This window comes from Pinus tabuliformis, chromosome 8 (assembly GCF_031772625.1).
Source record: "Pinus tabuliformis cultivar Carrire ecotype Pingquan chromosome 8, CPIR1, whole genome shotgun sequence".
NCBI classification, from domain to species: Eukaryota; Viridiplantae; Streptophyta; class Pinopsida; order Pinales; family Pinaceae; genus Pinus; species Pinus tabuliformis.
Window position 1 is genome coordinate 1,558,652,041 of NC_142294.1, and position 23,667 is coordinate 1,558,675,707.

At 40.2% G+C, this 23,667-nt stretch overlaps 1 protein-coding gene across 2 annotated transcripts in view; it reads right to left on the minus strand.

Annotated features, from left to right (window-relative positions):
- The window catches only part of LOC149241910 (uncharacterized), a 178,085-nt gene extending 167,716 nt beyond the window's left edge, over positions 1–10,369 (minus strand). The window contains exons 1-2 of one of the 2 annotated variants that reach the window (XM_089374071.1): positions 9,457–10,369; positions 8,683–8,916 (exon numbers count right to left, since the gene is read on the minus strand). In XM_089374071.1, the coding sequence (XP_089230197.1) occupies positions 8,683–8,916; positions 9,457–9,740 (518 nt within the window). In that variant the 5' untranslated portion in view covers positions 9,741–10,369. The remainder of the gene's footprint in view (positions 1–8,682; positions 8,917–9,456) is intronic. The other variant, XM_089374072.1, reaches the window with a different exon arrangement.
- Positions 10,370–23,667: the final 13,298 nt, after the last annotated feature.

A 23,667-nucleotide genomic window follows, 5' to 3' on the forward strand; every position in this document is an offset into this window, starting at 1 on the left:
TCTCTGTTGAATTCAGTTCTTGTTTAGCACAGGAGCATCGTCCAGAAACAAGGTAGTGAGGGTCCCATTGATGTTGTTCTAACACAAGTGGCGAAGGAACTCTGTCCAAACTAACAACAATCCTAAGGCAGAATACCAAGCAAGGTTTTCTTGAAGAAATAGAACCACCTGAGGGCCTCCGAAGTGTGGATCAGATCAAGCCCTAGTTTTCTTGAGGTAGAGCCTGTTTGAATACTCAGCGAGGAAGGAAAGGGCTGAAATTGGTACTTTAAGCAGTGATCAAATTCAGCTAGAATTCTTTTGTGGAAAGGCAGTTGCTATGCACTCTTGTGTACCTGATCTGAGGTTGAGTATAGAGATACCCTGAGGCAAGGAGACAAGTCTCGAGACAATTCAGTGGTAGATTGTGAGGTTTTTTGTGCATAAATTAGCGGAACCTTGGTAAAAATCATTGAGGCGAGTCATATACCATGAGTTGTGATGCCCTGGAATTTGAAGCCCAAAATCCCACAAGACTGGTGATTCGAGACATGGTGAGAACTTTGGAAGCATTCATGGCCAAAACAGAGTGCGAGCATTGTAGTAGGAATAACGAAGATTCTAATTTGCAGCAGGCTCGAGATTATTGACATGGTCAAAGGCAGTACATTTAACCTTGCATAGTGTTTTAAAAAAAACATATTTGTCGTATTATTGATTGGAGCTACATCTATTACATTAGTACATGCAAAATGGATTCCTGTGGTACTATTGGATTGACATTAATTGTATTGGAATTGATGAACTATGTTATTGGGTTTATTTTATATTGAAGATCAGTATTTTTCACAGAAACCACAACAACATCTTGATATTCATTAGAATCAAAGATACTTACAAAATCATGGAACAACCGAAGTCACAGAATCCAACAAAATTACTGGACTCAAGACTATTTTGGAAGCCACTGAAAAGACATAGCGGTGACTAACAAGATATTCAAACATATACATTCCATAAAGGCTTCCAGCCTATTTTGAAGACAAAGCAACACAAAATAACATAAGAACAAAACTAAATAAACCTGCTGGAAACCATTGTCCATATATTGAAGATCAGTGTTATCCATTGAAGATTATATTATTTGTATTAAGTTGAATTATGGCACAAAAAGAAAAAATTTTGAAACCCTAGCTACTGAAGGAAAACCTAGGGAAAAAATTCCCTTAATTCATAACATCAACATACTTCCCAAATCTACATTTAGTGATATGTCATTGCCTTCGTTAGGAGATCTAGATTTGGGATTGTTCTTGCTAAAGGGAAAAGATACCTTAGTCACATTCTTTGGTGGAGCAGAGCTACTACTTGCCTCAAGGTTTCCGAGCTCATTACCTTTCCTAGTATAATGTTATACTTTGAACCTATCTCTGGCTTCAACATCATTAATGTGCTCATCATCAGTCTTAACATATTCTCCCTTCATGTTGTTGTTGAGAAATACAAGTTCTATTAGGTAAGGTAGTAAAGGGATTGGAGTTATTTATCATATTCATATGCTCTGGGCTATCCTGCTCTTCAACTTGGTTATGAGGGTATTTTTCTTTAGTGTGAAAATCACTGCAACATCAAAGCCAAGGAAGACCTTCTTGATTTATCATGTTAGTAGGGGCAAGAGTGTTAGGTATGGTCTGTTGAGGGGCACTCTTGCCAATACTTGAGTTTTGATTCCTTCTAAGGGCACTATCAATGTTAAATTTAGGCTTGGAAGGATAATTAGAACAAGAACATCTTTCCTTGTCTAAGATGGTCAACCTATTCATCATAGCAAGTTGTCCTTGCATAAGCTCATTAGTGACTTTATCAAACTTTTGGGCAAAGGCTTGCAAGGTCGGGTCAACTTGTGTGGATGGCTTATCTTTGGACTCAACTTTGGCTCTAAGATAAGATAGCAAGTCAATCTTAGATGTGGTCAAATTACATTCAATGGTTATAGCATAAGCTTTGGCTTGCTCAATGGTTCTAGCTTCCTTGTCCTTTAAGGCAGAAGAGACATGCCTAGGGAGAGCATCAATGAAGAGTGCAAGGATAGTTCAATCAATAGCCTTATAAAGTATGTACTTCCTTGAGTAATTTGTCAAACCTCTAAGTGAAATCCTTGACAATTTCATTTTCCAATTTCTTAGCGTGTTGGAACTTGGTTAGTAATTACATTTTGTCTTTAGTGGTTGCCCATTTTTTATTGAAAGCCTCATGAAATTGATCCTGGTCCTTGATTCCTCCTAAAGGTAAATCTAGGTACTAATCTTTTGCATTATCCCCCGGGGAAAGGGTAAACAATCTCATGACTACATCATTATCTTGGATGTCTCTCCCATCAACACGCTAGTAAAATTGATGGATGTGTTGCTCAGCAATGACTCTATCATTCCCAATGAACTTGGGCAACCACTCTTTATACTTGTCAAGCATCTCGTGAGGGTATCCTTGAATGGCACTCATATCAAGGGGTTTGTAGCCACTGGTGAGCCATGGCTTTGCCATTGCGGCTAAGGTATAAGGGCTACCAAAAAGGGAATTTGCTACAGGTGAGATAGGATTAATAATGACCTCAGCAATGGTTTTCTTCTTCGAAGGAATGGTTGTTCTAGACCTACTACTAGAAGCTTTTAAGAGTCACCAAATGAGAAATTTTAGTTTTGGCTTTGGGATGTTCTCATCAAAAGATATTGAATCATAGACTTCAGATTACAAGGAAGTGGACTCAACTCCTCCCCAGCAATGGCACCAAAAAAAATGTTACCACAAAATCTAGCAACCCTAGTTAAAAGCCTCACTAGGTAACCTAGGTCATATGGCAACAAGAGATCAGCCACCACCATCACCTCAGTGGTCTTTCTCTCGTTGTTTAGTGGTGGATGTTATCCCCACAAGGGAGGCTTCCCCAAAGAAATCACCAATGAGATATTCAACAAACAAGGGCTCAAGGGTGATATAAGGCCTAACAGTTGTGTCGCACGGGTTCGCGAACCCAGGGGTGGGGTTCTTGAACCCGTCCCGGGTTCCCCCCCCCCCACACGTTCCGAGTGTTGGAACAGGTACCTCTAAGGCAAACCCCAAAGAACCTAGAGCGGCTTGTAAGAACCTGGTACTTTGAATACTTGAGACGGGTTCGTTCCATGCAGTGGATGTGCCAAACCTCAGTAATGGGTGCTTGGCAGTTTCATTAGAAACGCGAGGGGCAATAAAAAATTATTTTTTTTATTAAATAAAAAACCACAACATAAGTGAAAACCCTACCTGAATGTCATTTTCTTCATTGGTGGTTCGCTTTGCATTTTGTTCATTGTTCATTAGCGGCTCGCTTTGCATTTTGTTCATTGTTCATTGGTGCCTCGCTTTGCATTTTGCTCGCCATTGGAGGAATATGGTAAGCTCGAATTGCATAGCTCTAGACGACGGCCATTTTCGCACAGGTGACAGGTCCAGACGGCAGCACAACAAGAGACTCGACTGGTCTATAAACGGCGGCGAGTTTGTGACCACTAATGTTTGGGTGCAACACTGCAGCAAGTATTTCTTTGAAGTTTTTGTCTCAAATATCTTAACCTCGTCCAAATTGGGGACCCCAAATATGCATTGAAATTAATAAATGCATATCATAAAATTCTCAAAAACGTCCAATTATTTTCCAGATTCCGGGCCTATCTAAAAACAGTGACATGGGTTTGGCCTTGGCCTTCACATCCCCATGTGACTAAAAGCTCTGCATAAGTTAACAAAAATTGGCTGACTGGAGGTAGAACTTAGTGTTCTTATTTTTAATTAAAAAATGTCGCTTTCTGAAAGGTCATTTTCCTTTGTTGAGCCCCCGAGAGCAAGTCAGTATTGCCATACTCTTAATTTTTAGATTTGATTAGTTCAAAAACTTGCCATTAAATATCTAATTCCACATCATCTAAGTGAAAAATAACTAGAAGTAGTCAATCCTTACAAAGGACATCAAACCCAATTGGCACAAAGTGCTCAAGCAATTAAGGACAAGGAAATCATTGAAGTAGGAAAGAAAAAGAAAAACATAACAGGGTTAATGTGGCCTTAGCAATGTTCACATGTCAAGAAAGTCAAATCAAGGCATAACTAGTTAGTGTCATTAGAAGATGTTTACACCATGATTGATAAGGATGATTCCATATTCATTCAGGTTATGAAAGAGAAGTCATTAAATTGGAGAAAGATCACTTGCAAGAACCTTGACACAAGATATATCATTCAACATAAGCTTCTTCAACTAAATGAATATAAGTTATAACTCATCCTCAACTCACAAGAAAAGAAAGACTAGTGCATAGTTGAAGAAAAGCAAGAAAAGTATCCCAATTCCTTAAAGTGATTTCAGGGAACTCTTAGGCACTCACAGCTTTATGCTATGGAAAAAAAAAGGAATAAGGTGGTATAAAATTGGTGACCAGTCACATGCCATAACAACAGATATGTATTATTTTCCCTAGAAACCCAAATAGAAAATTGAAAAATAGTAGTTTTGGTGTTGGGCAGCAGGGGGTTATTTTGCTCAGGAAATGGTTACAAAGATGAGTTGCATTCTCAATTGGAGGAGTTGGTCCTCTGTCTTTCTAATTTTACGACCATGCTCACCATATAAAGAATGTTCAATGTACTTAATTTCTGCTTGAAATAATTTAATAAATTATAAAAGTATGTTTTATTTTCTTTCTTTCTTTGATTTTCACTTTCAGTCTTTAGATTTTTAATTTTCTAATGTCTTTGCTAATGCTTTCAGATATTGCCATTTGGTTAATTTCCAAAATCAAGAATGTCTTCATCAAATCCACAATATCCACTCTGGAAATATGTGGATAGGCAAAAACCTCCAAAGGGTGTTGGGGGGATAGCAACAATAAAATGCAATTTATGTCAACTTAAATGGAAAGGGAACTATACCAGAGTTAAAGCTCATTTTATGAAGATTCCTTCTATTGATGCTTACACTGGAGACCCAGATGATCCCACTAGACTCCCTAGTGCACAAAGAGAGCAACAAAGCGTTGATGGTAAGGCAGGCAAAGCAATATCTAAGCCATGTCGTAATGTTGATGAAAATGATGACTCAAATGAGGAAGAATTACCATCTGATGAAGAAGTTGAAGTTCAAATTGGTGATGAGCATGTGTCGTACAGAGCATCAACAAGCACTATCAGTCATGCATGCAAAAAGCCTAAACTTGGTGGCCTTTATGACATGTTTGTTGAAAGGTAGGGAGGGTGTTGATCTTGCAATAGCAAAATTTTCTTGCATGTGGCATTCCCTTCAATGTTCATCCTATTTTGAGCAAATGGTTCATGCTATTAATGATGAACCTCCACGGTATAAAGCACATGGTTATGAAAAGCTTTGAACTTGTTGATGGACAAGGAGAAACCCCGGCTTGAGAAGACAATGGCACCCTTGAAGGCATCTTAGAGTGTAGATGGATGCTCAATTGTCATGGACTGATTATAAGAATCGCCCATTGATAAACATCATTGTCTCTTCCCTGTCTGATCCTTATTTTCTTAGGGTCATTGATTGTTCTGGTCAAGAAAAGACCACTATGTTCTTGAAAGACCAATTATGTGATGTCATTGCAGAGGTGTAGCCATCCAATGTTGTTCAAGTCATTACCGATGTAGTTCCAGTGTGCAAAGCAGTAAGGGCAATGGTTCAAAAGGAGTACAAGTTAGTGACAAGTTTCAACTTTCAAGTTTGATTTATTTTATACTTGAATTACAATAATTATATTTTTAATTTTGATTACAAGTTTGATTTGTTTCTAATTTAAATTTTTTTTAACAATAAACATTTTGATTTATTAATATTTTAATTGTCCTTGAAGTACCCAGGGATATTTTTTGGACACCATGTGCAGTGCATTATTTGAATAATGCATTGAAGGATATTGGGAAAATTGAATGGATTCGAGCATTAATTGAAAATGGCCGCAAATTTCAAATGTCTATATGCAACCATCATCAATCACAAGCTATTTACAGCAAGCATGCCAAAATGGAGCTTCTTAAACCAACAAATACCAGATTTGCAACTCACTACATTTTACTTAGGCAGCTTCTGGAGATGAAGGAGGCTTTATCTGCCACAATTGTCAGTGACATGTGGAGCCAGTGGAGGTTTTCTACCTCAGATGCAGCTTTGAAGGTGAAGAGGTTGATTTTGGATGATCATTTTTGGGTTGATGCCAAATTTGTTGTGGAATTTATAGAACCAATTTGTGATATGATCCACTATGCAGACACAAATGGTCCATGTTTAGGTGAGATTTATGAGAACCTGTACTCCATGTTAATCCAAAATAGTATGATCCCACAATAGGAAGGAGGCCTTCTTCCCAAGATAGAGAGGTATTCAAAGGTTTATTGACCATTGTCAAGAGAATTTATTATTGTACAAAAGAAGCTTCTAACATACGATCTCAATTTGCCCAATTTTCACGTGGCCAAGGTGTCTTTGGTTCACATGCAGCTTTGGCCGTTAGACGCAAGAAGAAGAATCTAATTGATTGATGGTGTCGTCATGGTGTTGATGCTCTTGAGTTACAACAATTTGTCATATGCTTAGTTGGACATGTAGCTAGTTTGGAGTTCCTCATCTTATTTCTCAATTTCTGTATTAAATTTTCATTTAGTTTTTATTTTTAAATTTTTAATTAATTTAGCCCCAAGGGTTAGCTCAACTGGTCAAATCAATGCCTCGCTGATCGAGAGGTCACAAGGTCAATTCTCCTTGAAGCCCTTGGGGTTAGGCCTAGTTATTGGCCGCGAGGCTCGATTCCCTTCGGGGTTGATCAGCCCAGATATTTCCGTGGACGTAGTGGCCACCCAATGACCAAGGTGTCCGTGAACCACACCCAAAAAAAAAAAAAAAATTAATTTAATGGGTTTCCCCTAACATTTCAGGTAGCTAGTTCCTCGTCTTGCAAGAGGAATTGGAGTACGTATGCCTTTATCCATTCAGTAAAGAGAAATAGGTTGGGTTCAAAAAAGGCAGAGAACTTAGTGTACATTCATAGCACACTTTGTCTCATATTTCGAAAAGACCCTTGGTGCAAGGAGGATCCTTTCAAGAGATGGGACCAATACACAGATGATGCTATGTGTGTGCACGAGGAGATACAACCAGATGGTCTTATTGAGCTACCTCCAGTTGTTGTGGATGAGCAGGAATCTCAAGATGAGAGTGATTCCTACCTAGAGAACATATTGACTGAAGAACTAAGTGATATTGATGACATGGCTTGAGGAAGCCATTGTTCACTTTTTTGAAATTTCCTAGTTCTTGTTTGGAGATGCCTTAAGGCAAATTTTGAACGTAATATGACAATGGACATATATCATGCTCTTATTAATATGTAAACTCCAATTTTCACTTGATATCAAACTAGAAATATGAAATCAAATTTGAAATTTCATTGTTTCAATGTGAATATTCAACGATGTTCATGTTTAAATATTTAAAGTTTAACTCATAAATATTTTATTTTTCTTGTTTAAAGTTGGAAAATATACAAATTCATATATATTTAATTTATAAAATATAATATATATAGCTTATAATATACCCCTGAACCAACGTCCCCATCCCCATCCCCATCCCCGAACCCACATTCCCTGGCAACATAGCCTAACAGTTATGGAAAAAAGTATAGGCAAAGCCTTGATGGCCATGATAGAAGATACAAGCAATCAAGCACACTTTCCACCAATTCCAATAGACAAGAAGAGGGCTACTATAAACTAGGGTTTTATTGATAGGTAGATGTACAGCATGCAAAGCATATAGCAACCAAGAAATAGCCTCTTAAGGGATAGATTCAATAAAGTATCAAAGGCTATCAAGAGGTAAGCCAGAAGAAAGGAAACTTTTGGAGTTTTTAATGGTTTAAGATGCATAAAACAGCAAACTAAGCCTAGACACCAATCCTAATTTGGAGATAAAGATGCAATAAATGCTAGATTTTGCCTTTTCAATCTATGTAATGTGATTTTTATCAATAGAAAGATGACATATAGATGCAAATTTACCATAAGATGCAAAGTTAAACCAAACCCTAACCTTAGCTACCAAGAATTAAGAAAAAGGCTTTTTCATCATTTGCTTCACGAAATCTGGGAAATCAATAAGCACAAGTTCTCCTGTGCATCAATTTTATTCTTAGAATGGAAAAACTAGTGTATGTTCTGTTTGATTTTCAACAATTGCAGATTTATCTTCATTTTTTTGCAGTGTTTCCAGATTATGATCTCACAGGTTTACTTTGATATAAATTCAATCTTCAAAGAAGCTATTTCCAAACATACATATTTCACAATTTAATTACCTTATTGCACAAATTCTAGTATAACCTTCTTTAAGTTCACATATTCTAAACCTTCAGTTAATTTTTGAATTACTGTATAACAGCTGGCCATATCATAAAACCATTTTTCCCTACTCTAACCTCTGATTATGCGCATTTATCAGAAAACAGTTTAAATAACTTCTGAATAAATTTTAATATTTCACTTCTGTTTAAGGAAACAATGATAATAGAACAACAGAACGATTGGTTGAGAAGCTAAAATATTGTCTTCTAAGACTAGAAGAACCTTAATTGATATAAGTTAGCCAAAGTAAAGACTTATACTCACAACAGTTGATCAATGGCTCTGCAATCTCGTAACTTTTCTCTTCCAATTGATGTTGTTGCCAGATCCATAACAGCATTACAAGCACCTCTTGCTATATCCTTGTTTTTATTTGACAGCATGGCCACAAGAGCAGGAACAATTTTTTTATCGTTAGCAACCTTCGTATTCATTTCATATGACCAGAGAGCTGCTCCTCCAACAATTTCCGCACTCTGTAGCAGTATCTGTGGCAAGCTAAAGCCATTAACAATTAAATTTTGCATAGGATCCATGTTATGTGTGCAAATGGTGTAAGCTGTGTTAAATGGCATGAAACTATATGCAGATCTGGTGTTAAGACGGATCTGTGGTAGTTTCCAACATTTAGTGAAAAACGTAATAATCATGAATTTTCAGACACCAATAAAATCCATGTTGAAAAGCTCAATACTATTGCAAACCTAAAAACACTCTAAACCGAATATATAGTCACCAGACACTAGCAGCATAATCAAAAAAATATCCCCTGCTTTCTAACCTTTCTCCAGCATAATACTACTAGCACTTAACATTAAGTATCATCTAACAAGTTGCATATATTGGAGACAGCAATGTAGGCTTTTGAGATGTTTACAATGAATACCGTCGTCCAACTAAACCAATTTTAAATACTAAGAAATTTACAGCACAAATTCATGCAAATTATAGTAGTTCTCATTCATGCATTACATTACCGTTGTTCCAACAAGAGAATAAGAGATTTACAGGCTCTAAATTCATGTGGTGAGGGCATACCTGGAGGCAAGAAGCGTAGGCAATGCAGCAAGCAACCCTTCAGACAAGAGCTCTTCGACCGTGGATGAATCCCTGGACGAACTGTGCAGATAAGTGAGGATGGAATCCTGCAATCCAACAATAACAGACAATCCCAAATCTGTGTTTATCCGCGCAGAAGCCGCCAACATCTGTGCCACCACATGTGAAGCAGAGCAACCGCCAAAAGCTCCCTTTTTCCATGGCCTGCAATATATTTCTGAACCTTGATTGGTTCTCTTCTTGTTTTTCCTGTCACCCGACATTGTCAGTGCTACACCCAACTTGAGGAAACAGCTTCAGCTATGCTCAGTGCTTCCCTCCACCTTTAACAGTTATTTTCATGGGTTAAAAGATGTTATTTATAATATGGGACAGCACCGAAATTCCTGGGACTTGAAGTTTTTGGTGTTCTCCAGTTAATCCCATACAGATGCACTTGCAATGAGAATCGAAGCTGGAGTAGTTGCAGTAAACTCCCACGGATGTGAGTTCGGGCTAACCAATTTTCGAACAATGATCCTTAATAAGAGGAATTTAGAACGAAGCCCGCAGCCTATAGCTAAAACAATTTATATGAACCCTCCCACTTGTAGTCTTGTATTTAGCGTTGCATTTTAAAATGCTTGGGCTTTGCAGTTGGTTGGCGTGCAGGGTTTCTCGCGGCTATGGTTTCGGTTAGCCACGGGTTTAGCAAATTAGTCTTGTATTTAACGCTGCATTTTAAATGCTTGGGCTGTGCAGTTGGTTCGGAGGGTTTCTCGCGGCTATGGTTTCAGTTAGCCACGGGTTTAGCAAATTCAAGAAGTCCAAAGTGTCGGGATTGGATGACGAATAAGCGTTGAATTCTAAATAAATAGTATTAGCAATGGCTTCTAAAGGTGTAATAACTGCAAAAATGTTGCAGAAAAAAAGAAAGATAACCACTTTAAAAAGAAAGATAATAACTTAAACGTAGACGATGAAATGTGTTCAGTTTTGTCAGTGTCAATATTAATTAAAATTAAAAGTAGGTTTATTAAAAATAAAATAATTATAATATATTTTTTAAATAGAAATATTTAGTTTAACCGAAAATGAGTTATTTAATTGATGTGATAAATTTTCTATCATTTGAATGTTAATATTGTTAATAATTTTGTTATTATGTTTTACTTTTATTTAATAATGAGTGAATAAACATTTTTTCCATTTTTAATTTGAAACAATAAGTAAATACTCATCACTCTTGATTTGAAGAAGTAATTACTAAGTATATCTTTAATAATAAGTGACTAAATATTTTCTCTTTTTTAATTTGAAACAATCAATGAATACTCCTCACACTTGATATGAAGGAGTATTCACTAAATATATGATATGTATTTATAGTTTGGAAAATTTTCACATTGTTCAATTGTTTATTTTACATATATTTGTTTTGTATGTGGAATGGAGAAATTATAAATCTCAATTTCATATTAACAAAGTATAAATATAAAGGAGAGAAATTTAATATATATATATATATATATAAAACTATTAAAAGTATGTGATGTGTCTCTTTTGTAAAATGTTTTAGGTTCAAATTCAAAGAAGATTAAAATATATATACTTTTATAAACTTTAAATGAAAAAATCTCATATATTAATTTAATATCTACTTTAGCTATAATATTAAAATTAAATTATCAATATCATTATTTATTTATTTTCAAAAACATTAAAAATAAATAAATAACAAACTTAATCTTAATTTAGATATTAAAATTAATTAAATATAATACTAATAAAAAATAATTAATTTAATTAAAGGGGGGAAAGGACCTAACTACTTTGAAGATAAATCTCAATCATTGATTTGTGTATACTATTAAGAAAATTCTAGAATATTTCATGGAGGTTAAATCTCTACCATCCACCTAATAATTATTGATAATTAAATTAAAATTCCCAAAACCATTCCAAAATATACACGCTTATCTAAATAATTAAATTTTTTATTTTTAAAATTAATAAAAAAATTGTTAAATTTCTCATGCTGTAATAAAATGTTTATTTTTATAAAGATTGTCGAGACAAGAACCGACCTCAGGTGCACGCTAGGGTTTGTGCAAGCTCCGCAATCTCCCCTAGGTGCCTCTGGTTCTGGCCCTTGGGGCCCTGCCCGCCATGGCGGATCCGCTACAACATCCTAGTGCCTGCTCCTTCAAGGATATGGTCTCTAGTCGGCCACCAGACCAAGCTTCATTCTTCACAAAGTTTGCCTCTAGCTCTGCCTTCTGTACGCCACCAGGAGGAAGCTCTGACAAAGAAGAAACTGCTCATCCACAGCAAAACGAGCTTCCAAAAAGGGACGAAGACAGAGTGAAAAGATCCATCAAGGACACTCGGGCAGACAAGGGCAAGGTCGTAGACTTGCCCTTCCCTACCAACGTCAATCCTTCGTAATCTCAGGAGCAGCCGCAAGATCAGGGGAAAAGGACCAAGAATAATTGTAATCCCAAAGCCAAGAAAATCCTAGAACTGGAAATCCAAGACCCCAGGGTAGATGAATATAGAGAATACATGCAGGAACACGCAGTTATATGCAAGTTCATGGGAATATGGCCAACTGAAAGAGCCCTGAACTGGTGGATTCAAAGAAAATGGACACCCAAAGGGGAGATCAGACTTCAGCTGGGCTCCAAAGGATTTTTTACAGTCATCTTTGACCTCCTAGAAGACAGAGACATAATTTTTTAAGGAGGACCCTATTTCTACAATTCAGCCAGTTTATACATGAGATTCTGGAGGGAGAACTTCACACCAGAAAAAGAGGATTTTACTAGGGTTCCAGTCTGGGTACGACTCTACTCCTTACCAACTGATTATTGGGCTCCTTCAATCTTAAAAGGTATAGGAGACTAGCTGGGGGAGTACATCAAAATGTCTGAAGGCACCAAAATGGGTCACTATGTTTCCTATGCCTGAATCTGCGTATATATAGACATCTTTGGTGCCCTACCAAAAGCAATCAAATTAATCTTCAGGGATGAAGTCTGGCTACAAAGTATAGACTATGAACAAATTCCCTTCTGATGCAGAAAGTGTCACGAGCATGGGCATCTTTCCGAGATTGTCCCATGAATAAAACCCCTCAAGCACAAGAGCAAGCAAATAAACAAAAAGACAGCGAAGGGTTCACCAAAGTAATCTCCAAGAACAAGAATAACGGGAAGAAATCTATCCCTAAGAAGAACATATACAAAGAAGCAAGCTAGAATCAGTTCAAGGTACCGAATAATAACAAGAGCAAAGGGACCCTAACGAAATGATAGCAGATGAAGCAGGAGAGGAATAAATGCACCCAGTAGACAATGACCAAAATGGAAGGGATACAGGTAATACCAATAGAGGTAAGGAGCAGGCGCTAGAGGATACAAAAATGTAGCAAGTAGAAACAAAGAAAAACCCAATAGAGGAAGCTCTACAGGGGGTAGACCTTGCAACAATTGCAGAGGAATGGAAACAAAAAGGAATAAATGCCATATCAGAACAACAGTTACAAAAAATTGAAGGATCTTATCTCCTCCACAAAGAATTAAAACTCAAAGCCCGTTATCTAGCACAAGAAAGTACAGCTTCAAAAGGCATATTAGCCAACATCCCAGTAGAAGGACTCAACCTCAAAGGCTCAAGCAGAAAGCGAGGACGAAAAACCACTAGTCAACTCCTTCAAGAACTGAGAACCAAGCTAATCAATGAAGGAAAGGTAAAGGCTCTAGCTCTATACCCATCTCCATGTCAATGAATTGCATCTCTTGGAATATTAGGGGACTTAATAGTCCTGGGAAGAAACACATCTTAAAAATTAGAGTCTTATCTGATAATCCCGACATCCTGCTCATTCAAGAAACAAAATTGAACTCGACTCACCCTCCCCTCCTTCTCAACTCATGCTTCAAGCTTTACAGCTCCTCGACTAATACGGGTACAGGCACGGCGGGGGGCATAATGACTTTTTGGAAAAATTCCAAACTCGACCTAATATCTTCTCTGGCCACTCACCATTCCTTGACAGTGATCATGAGAATCATAGGCACCAACGAGACCATTAGTATAACCAATGTTTATGCCCCACACAAGGTGATAGACCGTATCAAAATGCTCCAAATCATATCCAATCTCCTTGACCCTCTGCACCACCCTATCAAAATCATAGTTGGTGATTTCAATATGATAACTAACTTATCTGAAAAGAAAGGAGGAATCCAGAAGTTAGATAAGGACTCTGAGGCTTTCCTTGCCACCATTGAAAACCTCAACCTCATCGACATTCCCACTAGCAATGGCTTATTCACCTGGAATAACAGAAGAGGAGGAGACCATCAAATAGCCTCCTGTTTAGACCGTTTCCTTCTATCTGAGGCAACCTATCTCACCTCCTGGGAAACAGAGGCGAGAATCCTTCTACAAGCAGGCTCTAATCATTAGCCTATCTCTCTCAAGATTCAAATTTCCATGAGTCCAAAGAATAAGCCTTTTAGATTTGAGGCCTTCTGGTTGAATCACCCGGATTTCATGGAAAAAATGAAACAATGGTGGACTTACTCTCCCATCAGAACTGGAAACAAAATGTATACTTTCCAACAAAAGTTAAAACATATCAAAGAGGAAATAAAAAAATGGAACAGAGAAACATTTGGCAATATCGTTACGAATAAAAAAAAACTTGGAACACCAATTGGAATTTCTTCAACAAATTATAATTTACGAAGGCCTAATAGAGACTAGTAAGCAAGAGGAACAACTACTACAACAAAGATGGGATGAAAGAGCCATTCAGGAAGAAAAGTTGTGGCAACAAAAATCCAAAATAAATTGGCTGAAATGTGGGTAAAGGAACACGACTTTTTTCCACAAAACAATGATACAACATAGGAGGAACAACAAAATTCTGGCTCTAAAGAACCAAGAGGGTCATCTCATTCGCTCTCAAGAGGAGTTGGAAACAAAGCTCATCAATTATTCCAGCTCTCTTTTCAAAGAGCCAAGGAATGATCAGGATTAGGATATCAAAAAGATCACCAAGAATATTCTCGAAATCCTCACAAAGGATCATAATAAAATGCTCTTGTTGTAGCGGCTACAACCACCCTCCAAAATTTTGTCTTAGCCCGTTTTGGAGCCTCCCTACCAACCTTTCACAGCACCTTGTCTTGCTTTGTCAAGTACACAAGCTTCAGTGTTTTGCTTGCACAAAGGCAGCATGTCGATCATAGCTTGATGCATTCCCCTCATAGGTTGTTCACCCAGACTTGGTCCCCGCTGCAAGTTGAGCAGCTTCCCCAAGAAAATTGCACATTTCTCGAGGGAAACCAACCTTCCCTCCAGAAATTGCACAATCCTATCTGGAAGCCTAATGGGCTCCAAGATTGCGCAATGCTTCTAGTCAACACTCCCAGCATGAATTGTGCAATTTTCCCCAGCAGGACTGCTCAGCCCAGAATTTGCTCGAATCTAGGCAGCAGTCAGCTGCTCTGCCTAGAAATTGCGTAAATCTCCTAGATAGTCAGCCCAGCTCCCAGCCAGAAATGCGCATTTCCTTCAAGCAATCAAACAACCTCTTGCATGTGCACTGAGTTGAACGGTTCTCTCTGGGACCGAGCAAAAAAGACTTGCATGCATGGGCTGCTTCTCCCAAGGCAGCATGTAAAGGCATCCCTTGTTTCAGGGATCTATTTTTGGGAAATTGGAGGTTACATGCAAGGATCATTTCAGAAACCTCCCACCAAGTGTCGCTTCCCCTAGATTTGTGGCATGCGCGTCACAACCTCGATGTTATCAGATCACATCAATCGGACGCTGCAAAGCTCATTCCTCACATCAACCTTGTAGCTCTGACATCCCACATCACATCTAGGAGTTGTCGACACATTCAACTCAGCTATTTTTGGGTAAGCCTGCTTTCCTTGCATTGTGTTACATTTCTATCGCTTTTTGTGTCTTCACTTGTGTGAGTATTGTTTGCTTGATTTCATTGAACGCTTGTTGTCGTTTACAAGCATACTAGCTTGTCCTAGCACTGTTTCAGTTTTCGTTTCTGTCTCACTGTTGTCGCATGCATGAAATTGTTGTTCACGAATGATCGTCGATCCAGTGACTCGCCTCACCCACATGCATGTTGTTCCATTTTCTGAACCGTCATTCGTCGTTTGCATGCATGATCATTCACTTACGCTTTCACTCAATATCACCATGCATTCACTCTCACATTCACTTTCCATTGCCCGTCGGCGAGTCTAGGCAACCTTGTTTCGGACTCTGCCTCACCAGGACAACATTGCGCAATCCTGAGAGGGAAGGCTCTATCTTCCTCTCACGAAATGTGCATTTCTACCTAGGCATCGTCCTCCAGGACTGTTTTGCGCTTTTTTGAGGGACAGTGACTGTTGGCCTAGAAAATTGCGCAATGCAAACACTTAGCTTGTAGCCATTGTCAGCTGAGATTGCACATTGCGCAATTCCAGCAGTCAGTGGCCAGACTGGACTGTGCATTGCGCAGTTCCAATAGTCAGTCAATCTCCTAGTAACCCAAATTGTGCCTCGTATAGTCTTAGCAGTCAATCTCCGGACCTCCCGGCCGAAATTACACAACCTTCATGATCAGTCACACAGGTATGTTACAAGTCATTTCTCAAGTTCAGTTTAGTTTTTGACTGACAGATTGCTTGCCATGAGTGTTGCCATGTCTCCAGGTATTACAGGTGCTCATCTGCCTCTCAGCAGTGTAGGTATAATAGTTTCCAAGAGGGCAGAGTTTAAGACTCGTCCAGAGCACGCATGGAGATGCAGTTGATCAAATGTCTATGAGCTTGCCTACTCACGAAGATATCAAGTTGTTCGTAGACAAGAACATCAAGATATCACAACAAGCAGCATCATGAACGGCAACTAAAGGCAACATACCGAACGCAACAAATACAAGATGAGGAAGGTTGTTGAAAATACAGAGGCAGAACAAAGTTGCAAGATCAAGCAAATACATTGATAATGAAAGAAACTTTGGAGACTTAGGCTATGAGGTGATGACGCGACATGAAGATTGCACAAAGACAAAGAATGGAACAAAGAAGGAGTTGCATGTGTTGAAGCAGTAACTCAGGAAGAACATGAAGCTACACAAACATACGAATGAGTTGCAGCAGGAACAGGAACAATAGTGGGCGCAACATGCACTCACGGATGAAACTGTGCTCGTACAAGTTAAATATCCATCCCAACAGTTGACACGGAGTAGACATGGTGAGCAATGTTGTTGATCACATGCAAGAGATTCAACAACATGCATGTCTTTGTGTGCACGCATGCAATCCAACCCATTCAACGCACTCGCCAAGGTGAAGACAAGAAGCAAGTCCAACTGGAGTTGAACATGTACTTCGACAAGTTGATGCGCATGACCACCAACACACACTTGGAGATTAGCACGGACACTATGCATCAGTGTGTTGCCGTTCAACCGCACCCAAGAAGACCATGCGCATGTTAGCAGACGAGTTGGATGAAGGAGCCGAACCAATGCATCGGTTGCAATGGACGCAAGAGTTTGCTTTAGCAAGATGTTACCATGAGGTGCATGCACACCATCACAGATGACCAAGCTTGGCATCAGCTCACCACCTTCACCATCACAAGCATGTCAAAGAGTTGGTCTCATCACAGTGGACCGAGTGTCAGTGATGTCTTGCATGGCTTGCTCAAGCCATGTTGTCTCACATGAGTAGATGTGCATAGTAATGTTGAGTCATGTCAAGTGTAAGTCAATTGTCAATAGTTGGATGTAACAGTCATAGAGTAGGTGAAGAGTCATGAGGGTAGTTGAACTGTCACAAAGGGGAATGTCAAGGGTCACCCCACCCTTTGTTATAAATAGTTTCTCATAACTCATTGTAAGGGCTTTTGGTCATCCAAGCTTTTGATAAGACTATCTTGGAGAAATCTTGGACAATATTGTAACGCGCCTTGGCTTCTCCACTCCACGAAGCTAGTTCATCTTTTTGGAGGAGTAGGCGGACGTGGTTGTAATGCTTCACTGTTGGCGCTAGCATGTTTACATGGATGTATTGTATGATTGGGACTTACACTTCTTTATATAATAAGAGCCAACACATTTTCATGCATATGTTGTTATTGTAGTTGGACTGCTCTGGTTGCTTAGCAATATATGTTGTTTAACTTACATATTTGTGTATGAACTGCTTCATATGCGATTATATGAATCTTGTTGCAGATGTGTTATTGGTTTAACCATCACTTTGGATTGTTGATTGATCTGCTTTCCAGCTTGTGATGCATCTTCACTCATGTGTTCCCTTCTCAGCTGAGTACTGCTACAAGTTGCTAAGGGGCACACTCATCTCACCCCCCATGTGTTAGAACCTCTCATTCACCTTCCTTGACTCACTGCAGCAGTCACACCCTTGCTACTGACAGGGTTATCTTACTTGTCTCTGTGCGACATCACAGTCAAGGCATTACCTTACAGCCCACTGCTGGGACTCCTACACCAAACAATCTAAGGTCTAATTGGGACTTCTTACCAGGGAGATCCCCTTGACATATTGGCGGGTCCAACACCGTCAACATTTATGGCGCTAGAAGGAGGACCAAATGACAAGCTACGTCCTCTCATCCAGTTTTGAACCTCTGCATACCTTTCATGGATTCTTGCACTCTTCTCCCCCCACGGTGTTTTTCGAATCGTGAAGATGTCTCCATCACGAGGGAGTTTTTCGATCTCTTGTCCACTTTCACGTATGATGGTGAAGGTGAAGTGGCCTGGCCTGAGTACTTACATGACTTTCTTTCCATGCTTCATGAGGAAGATGGGTGTTTTGATGAACAGGCCAGCTTGTTGCTTGCACACACACTTCGCGAATCTCCACGTAGATGGTTGCTCAGCCTACCGGCTGACAATGTGCACTCACTTGAGCACTTATGTGATCTTATTGAAGACACTTTCTATCATTTTTATCCAAACCATCTTTACCAAAAAATGCTATAACAACGGAAGGCTCTGCATGAATTGGTTATTGATTTTTGACACTGCTTCCATGACTTGCAGTTTCAAGCTCCGAGGAGCCAGATGAAATTTGATTATCTTTGGGACCATTCGAGTATTGCCTTAAGAAATCTGCCCGTCCTAAGAAGAAGTTTGAGATCAAGCCTCGCTCAACTTTCTTCATTGATGGAGCTGCATAATCTCATGTGGATGTGGGCACTGTCTCGACTGACTGTCTGCATCCCTCTCATTCAACAGCTCCACCACTGCCTAGTGATGTTGAAGATCATGCTCACACAATTATTCAATTTTCACATTCTCCTAACATCACTTCACTCAATTTTCGTGCAGATTTGGTTGTGAGTCCTTCGAGTTCTCATATGCATTATGTTCTACGACCTCCGTCTTTGCACTCGGATGTTCCTCCGGATGATGTTGTCTTGTGCTTGTCCATTCCGGACCCTTCACTTATTATGAACGAGGAACAACCCATTGATGGAGTTGGTGTTGCACAACCAACATGCGCTATCATTCATGAAGAATATGAGTGGGAGCTTGAACATCAACACTCGGTGAAGGATGACTCCCTTTTGTCCGAGCCCCCTCCGTTCTTTCCTGACCTCTTCGATGAACCTGCCATCCATGATTTTGCATGTGTGTCCTCATCCACATATACACCCATTGTTGATCACTCGCACGACTCACAAGATGTTGGTCCATCATTCGACAACAGAGAGGATAAGCTATTCGTTGAAAATCCACTTGATCTTTCAACTGACTTTTCTGGAAACATAGAGGATGAGTTTGTTCACTTTTCATCTACCCCTCTTGTTGTAGCGGCTACAACCACCCTCAAAAATGTTGCCTTAGCTTGTTTTGGAGCCTCCCTACCAACCTTACACAACACTTTGTCTTTCTTCATCAAGTACTCAAGATTCAAGTGTTTTCCTCGCACAAAGGTAACCTGTCGATCATAATTGATCCATTCCCCTCATAGGCTGCTCACCCGGACTTGGTCCAACTGCAAGCTAAGCAGCTTCACCTTGAAAATTACACATTTGTGGAGGGGAACCAGCCTTCCCTACAGGAATTGTACAATCCTCTCTGATAGCCTGCTGAGCTCTAGGATTGCGCAATCTTGCCAGCCAACCCTCCCAGTAAGATTTGTGCAAATTTTCCCAGTAGCAGGCTGTTCAGCCTAGGGTTTTCACAAATTTGGGCAGCAGTCAGCTGCTCTGCTAAGAAATTGCGCAAATCTCCTGGGCAGCTAGAAATGCGCATTTTTCTCCAGTAGTCGAGTAATCTCTTGCATGTGTAGCTGAGTTGACTAGTTCCCTTCGGGACTGAGCAAAACAGACTTGCATGCATGGGCTAGTTCTCCCAAGGTAGCATGCAAAGGCATCCCTTGTTTCAGGGATCTATGTTTAGCAGTTGGAGGTTACATGCAAGGAGCAATTCCGAAACCTCCCACCAAGTGTCGCTTCCCCTAGATTTGTGGCATGCGCGTCACAACCTCGATGTTATCAAAAAATCATCAACGGAATGCTTCAAAGCTCATTCCTCACATCAACTTTTCAGCTCTGACATCCCACATCACATCTAGGAGCAGGCAACACATTGCTTTTCAGCTCTAACATCCCACATCACATCTAGGAGTAGTCGGCACATTCAGCTTAGTTGTTTTGGGGTAAGCCCGCTTCCCATGCCTTGTGCTACATTTCTGTCGCTTTTTGTGTTTTCACTTGTAGGAGTACTGTTTGCTTGATTTCTTTGAACGCTTGTTGTCGTTTACATATATACTAGCTTGTCCTATCTCTGTTTCAATTTTCGTCGCTATCTCACTGTTGTCGAATGCATGAAACTGTTTTGCACAGACGTTCGCCCAACCAGTGAACTGCCTCACCCACATGCATGTTGATCTGTTTGTTGAATATTTCATCATGTTTTGCATGCATTGTCAGTCACTTTTGCTATCACTTAGTGTTGTCGTGCATTCACTGACTTGCTTTCAGTCGCCCGTCGACAAGTCATGCCAACCTTGGCTCGAGCTCTGCCTTCACCAAGGCTGCATTGTGCAATCTAGGAAAGGAAGACTCACCTTCCTCTCCATATTTGCACATTTCTGCCTAGCATTGGCCTCCAGGACTGTTTTGCGCATTTCTGGAGGACAGTCGCTGCTTCGCCCAAGAAATTACGCAGATCTCTTCCTAGGCCAACAGTCCTTCCCAACTAGAATTGTGCATTGTGCAATCCTAATAGTCAGTAGCCAGAATGGACTGTGCATTGCATAGTTCTAGCAGTCAGCCAGTCTCCCAGCAGCCCAGACTGTGCCTTGAGCAATCTTGGTAGTCAGTCTCCCGACCTCCTGACCGAAATTGCGTAACCTTCATGATCATTCACCCAGGTATGTTGCAAGTCAGTTCTCATGTTCATTTTGGTTTTTGACTGACAGATTGCTTGCTATGAGTGTTTCCATGTCTCCAAGTATCGTAGGTGTTCATCTGCCTCTCAACAGTACATGTACAATGGTTCCAGGAGAGCAGAGGCAAGGACACCGTTCAGAGCATGCTTGGGGATGCAGTCGATCAAGTGTCTATGAGCTTGCCTACTCACGAAGACATCAAGTTGTTCATAGACAAGGACATCAAGCGACAACATCACAACGAGCAGCATCATGAATAGCAGCTGAAGACAACATACCAAATGCAACGAATGCAAGAGGAGGGTTGTTGACAACATGGAGGTGGAACAAGGTTGCAAGCTCAAGCAGGTCCATTGATGATGAAAGAAACTTTGGAGACTCCGGCTATGGAGTGACGGCATGACATGAAGATCGTGCGAAGGCAGAAGATGTAACAAAGAAGGAGTTGCATGTACTGAAGCAGCAACTCAAGAAGAACATGAAGTTGTGCAGACATATGAATGAGTTGCAGTAGGATCAGGAACAACAGTGGGTGCAACATGCACTCACGGATGAAACTGCGCCTGAACAAGTTAAAGATCCATCCCAACAGCTAACACGGAGTAAACATGGTGAGCAGTGTGGTTGATCGCATGCAAGGGATTCAACAGCATGCATTTCATTGTGTGCACGCATGCAATCCAACCCATTCAACACACTCACCAAGGCGAAGACAAGAAGTAAGTCCAACTGGAGCCGAACAGGTACTTTGGCAAGTTGATGTGAATGACCACCAACACACACTTGAAGATATGAACGGACACTATTCTTCAGTGTGCTGCCAGTTCAGCTACACCCAAGAAGACCATGCGCATGTTAGCAAACGAGTTGGATGAAGGGGTCGAACCAATGTATCGGTTGTAACGAAAGCAAGAGTTTGCTTCAACAAGATGTCACCATGAGGTGCGTGCACACCATCACGGATGACCAAGATTGGCATCAGCTCACCGGCTTCACCATCACAAGCATGTCAAAGAGTTGGTCTCAACACAGTGGACTGAGTGTCAGTGATGTCTTGCAAGGCTTGCTCAAGCCATGTTGTCTCGCATGAGTACACGTGCATTTTAATGTTGATTCATGTCAAGTGTAAGTCAAGTGTCAATAGTTGGATGTAACAGTGATAGAGTAGGTGAAGAGTCACGAGGGTATTTGAATTGTCACAAAGGGGAATGTCAAGGGTAACCCCACCCTTTGCTATAAATAGTCCCTCATAATTCATTGTATAGGCTTTTGGTCAGCCAAGCTTCTACTAAGACTATTTTGAAGAAGGCTTGGACAGTATTGTAACGCGCCTTGGCTTCTCCACTGCACGGAGCTAGTACATCTCTTTGGAGGAGAAAGTGGATGTGGTTGTAATGTTCCGTTGTTGGGGCTAGCAGGTTTACATGGTGTATTGTATGATTGTGACTTACACTTCTTTATATAATAAGAGCCAGCACATTTTCATGCATATGTTGTTATTGTAGTTGGACTGTTTCGGTTGCCTTAATGATATATGTTGTTTAACTTACATACTTGTGTATGAACTGATTTGTATGCAATTATATGAATCTCGTTGTTAATGTGTTGCATATGTTATTAATGTTGTCACCGTCCGTGTCGATTGCTCTGTTGGACATCAGACAGTCATTTCTCATGAACCTTGATATATCAATCGTCACACTCGTCTTGGATTGATCTGTGAGTGTTGTTTGTGTTATCTTACCTTGTATGTTGTGACTGCTGCATCCGAGTGGACTGCTCTGCCGGAAGCTGTGCATGTCCTTTTTGTGGTGTGTTCCTAGCCAAGTTTGGACTGATCCCTTTCAACCTAGAACTCACCTTCACCTTCCTCTCCCTTCGAAGTGTTGGAACCTCTCATACACATTCCTTGACTCTCTACATCAATTACACCCTTGCTATTGACAGAGTTATCTTACTTGCCTCTGTGCGACATCGTGGTCAAGGCATTACCTTACAACCCACTGCTAGGACTCCTACACCAAACGGTCTGAGGTCTAATTGGGCTTCTTACTGGGGAGATCCCCTTGACATGTTGGCAGGCCCAGCACCGTTAACATTTCTGGCGTTAGAAGGAGGGCTTGATGACAAGTAGTGTCCTCTCATCCAGTTTTGAACCTTTACATATATTTCATGGAGTCTTTCATTCTTCTTCCGCCGAGGTGTTTTTCGAATCGTGAAGATGTCTCCATCTCAGGGAATATTTTCAATCTCTTGTCCACTCACACATATGATGGTGAAGGCGAAGTGGCCTAGGCTGAGCACTTACATAACTTTCTTTCCATGATTTATGAGGAAGATGAGTTTATTGACGAATAGGTCAGTTTGCTGCTTGCATACACACTTCACGAATCTCCATTTTGTTGGGTGCTCAGCCTACTAGCTGACACTGTGCACTCATGTGAGCACTTTTGTGATATTATTGAAGACACGTTCTATCATTTTGATCCAGACCATCTTGACCGGAAACTGTTACAACAACGGAGAGCTCCACATGAATCCGTTATTGATTTTTGGCAGCACTTCCGTGACTTACAATTTCAAGCTCCGAGGAGCCAGATGAAGTTCGCTTATCTTTGGGACCGGTTCGAGTATTGTCTTAAGAAATCTTCCCGTCCCAAGAGAAAGCTTGATGTCAAGCCTCGCTCAACCTTCTTCGTTGATGGAACTGCGCAATCCCATGTGGGAGCAGGCACTGTCTCAACAG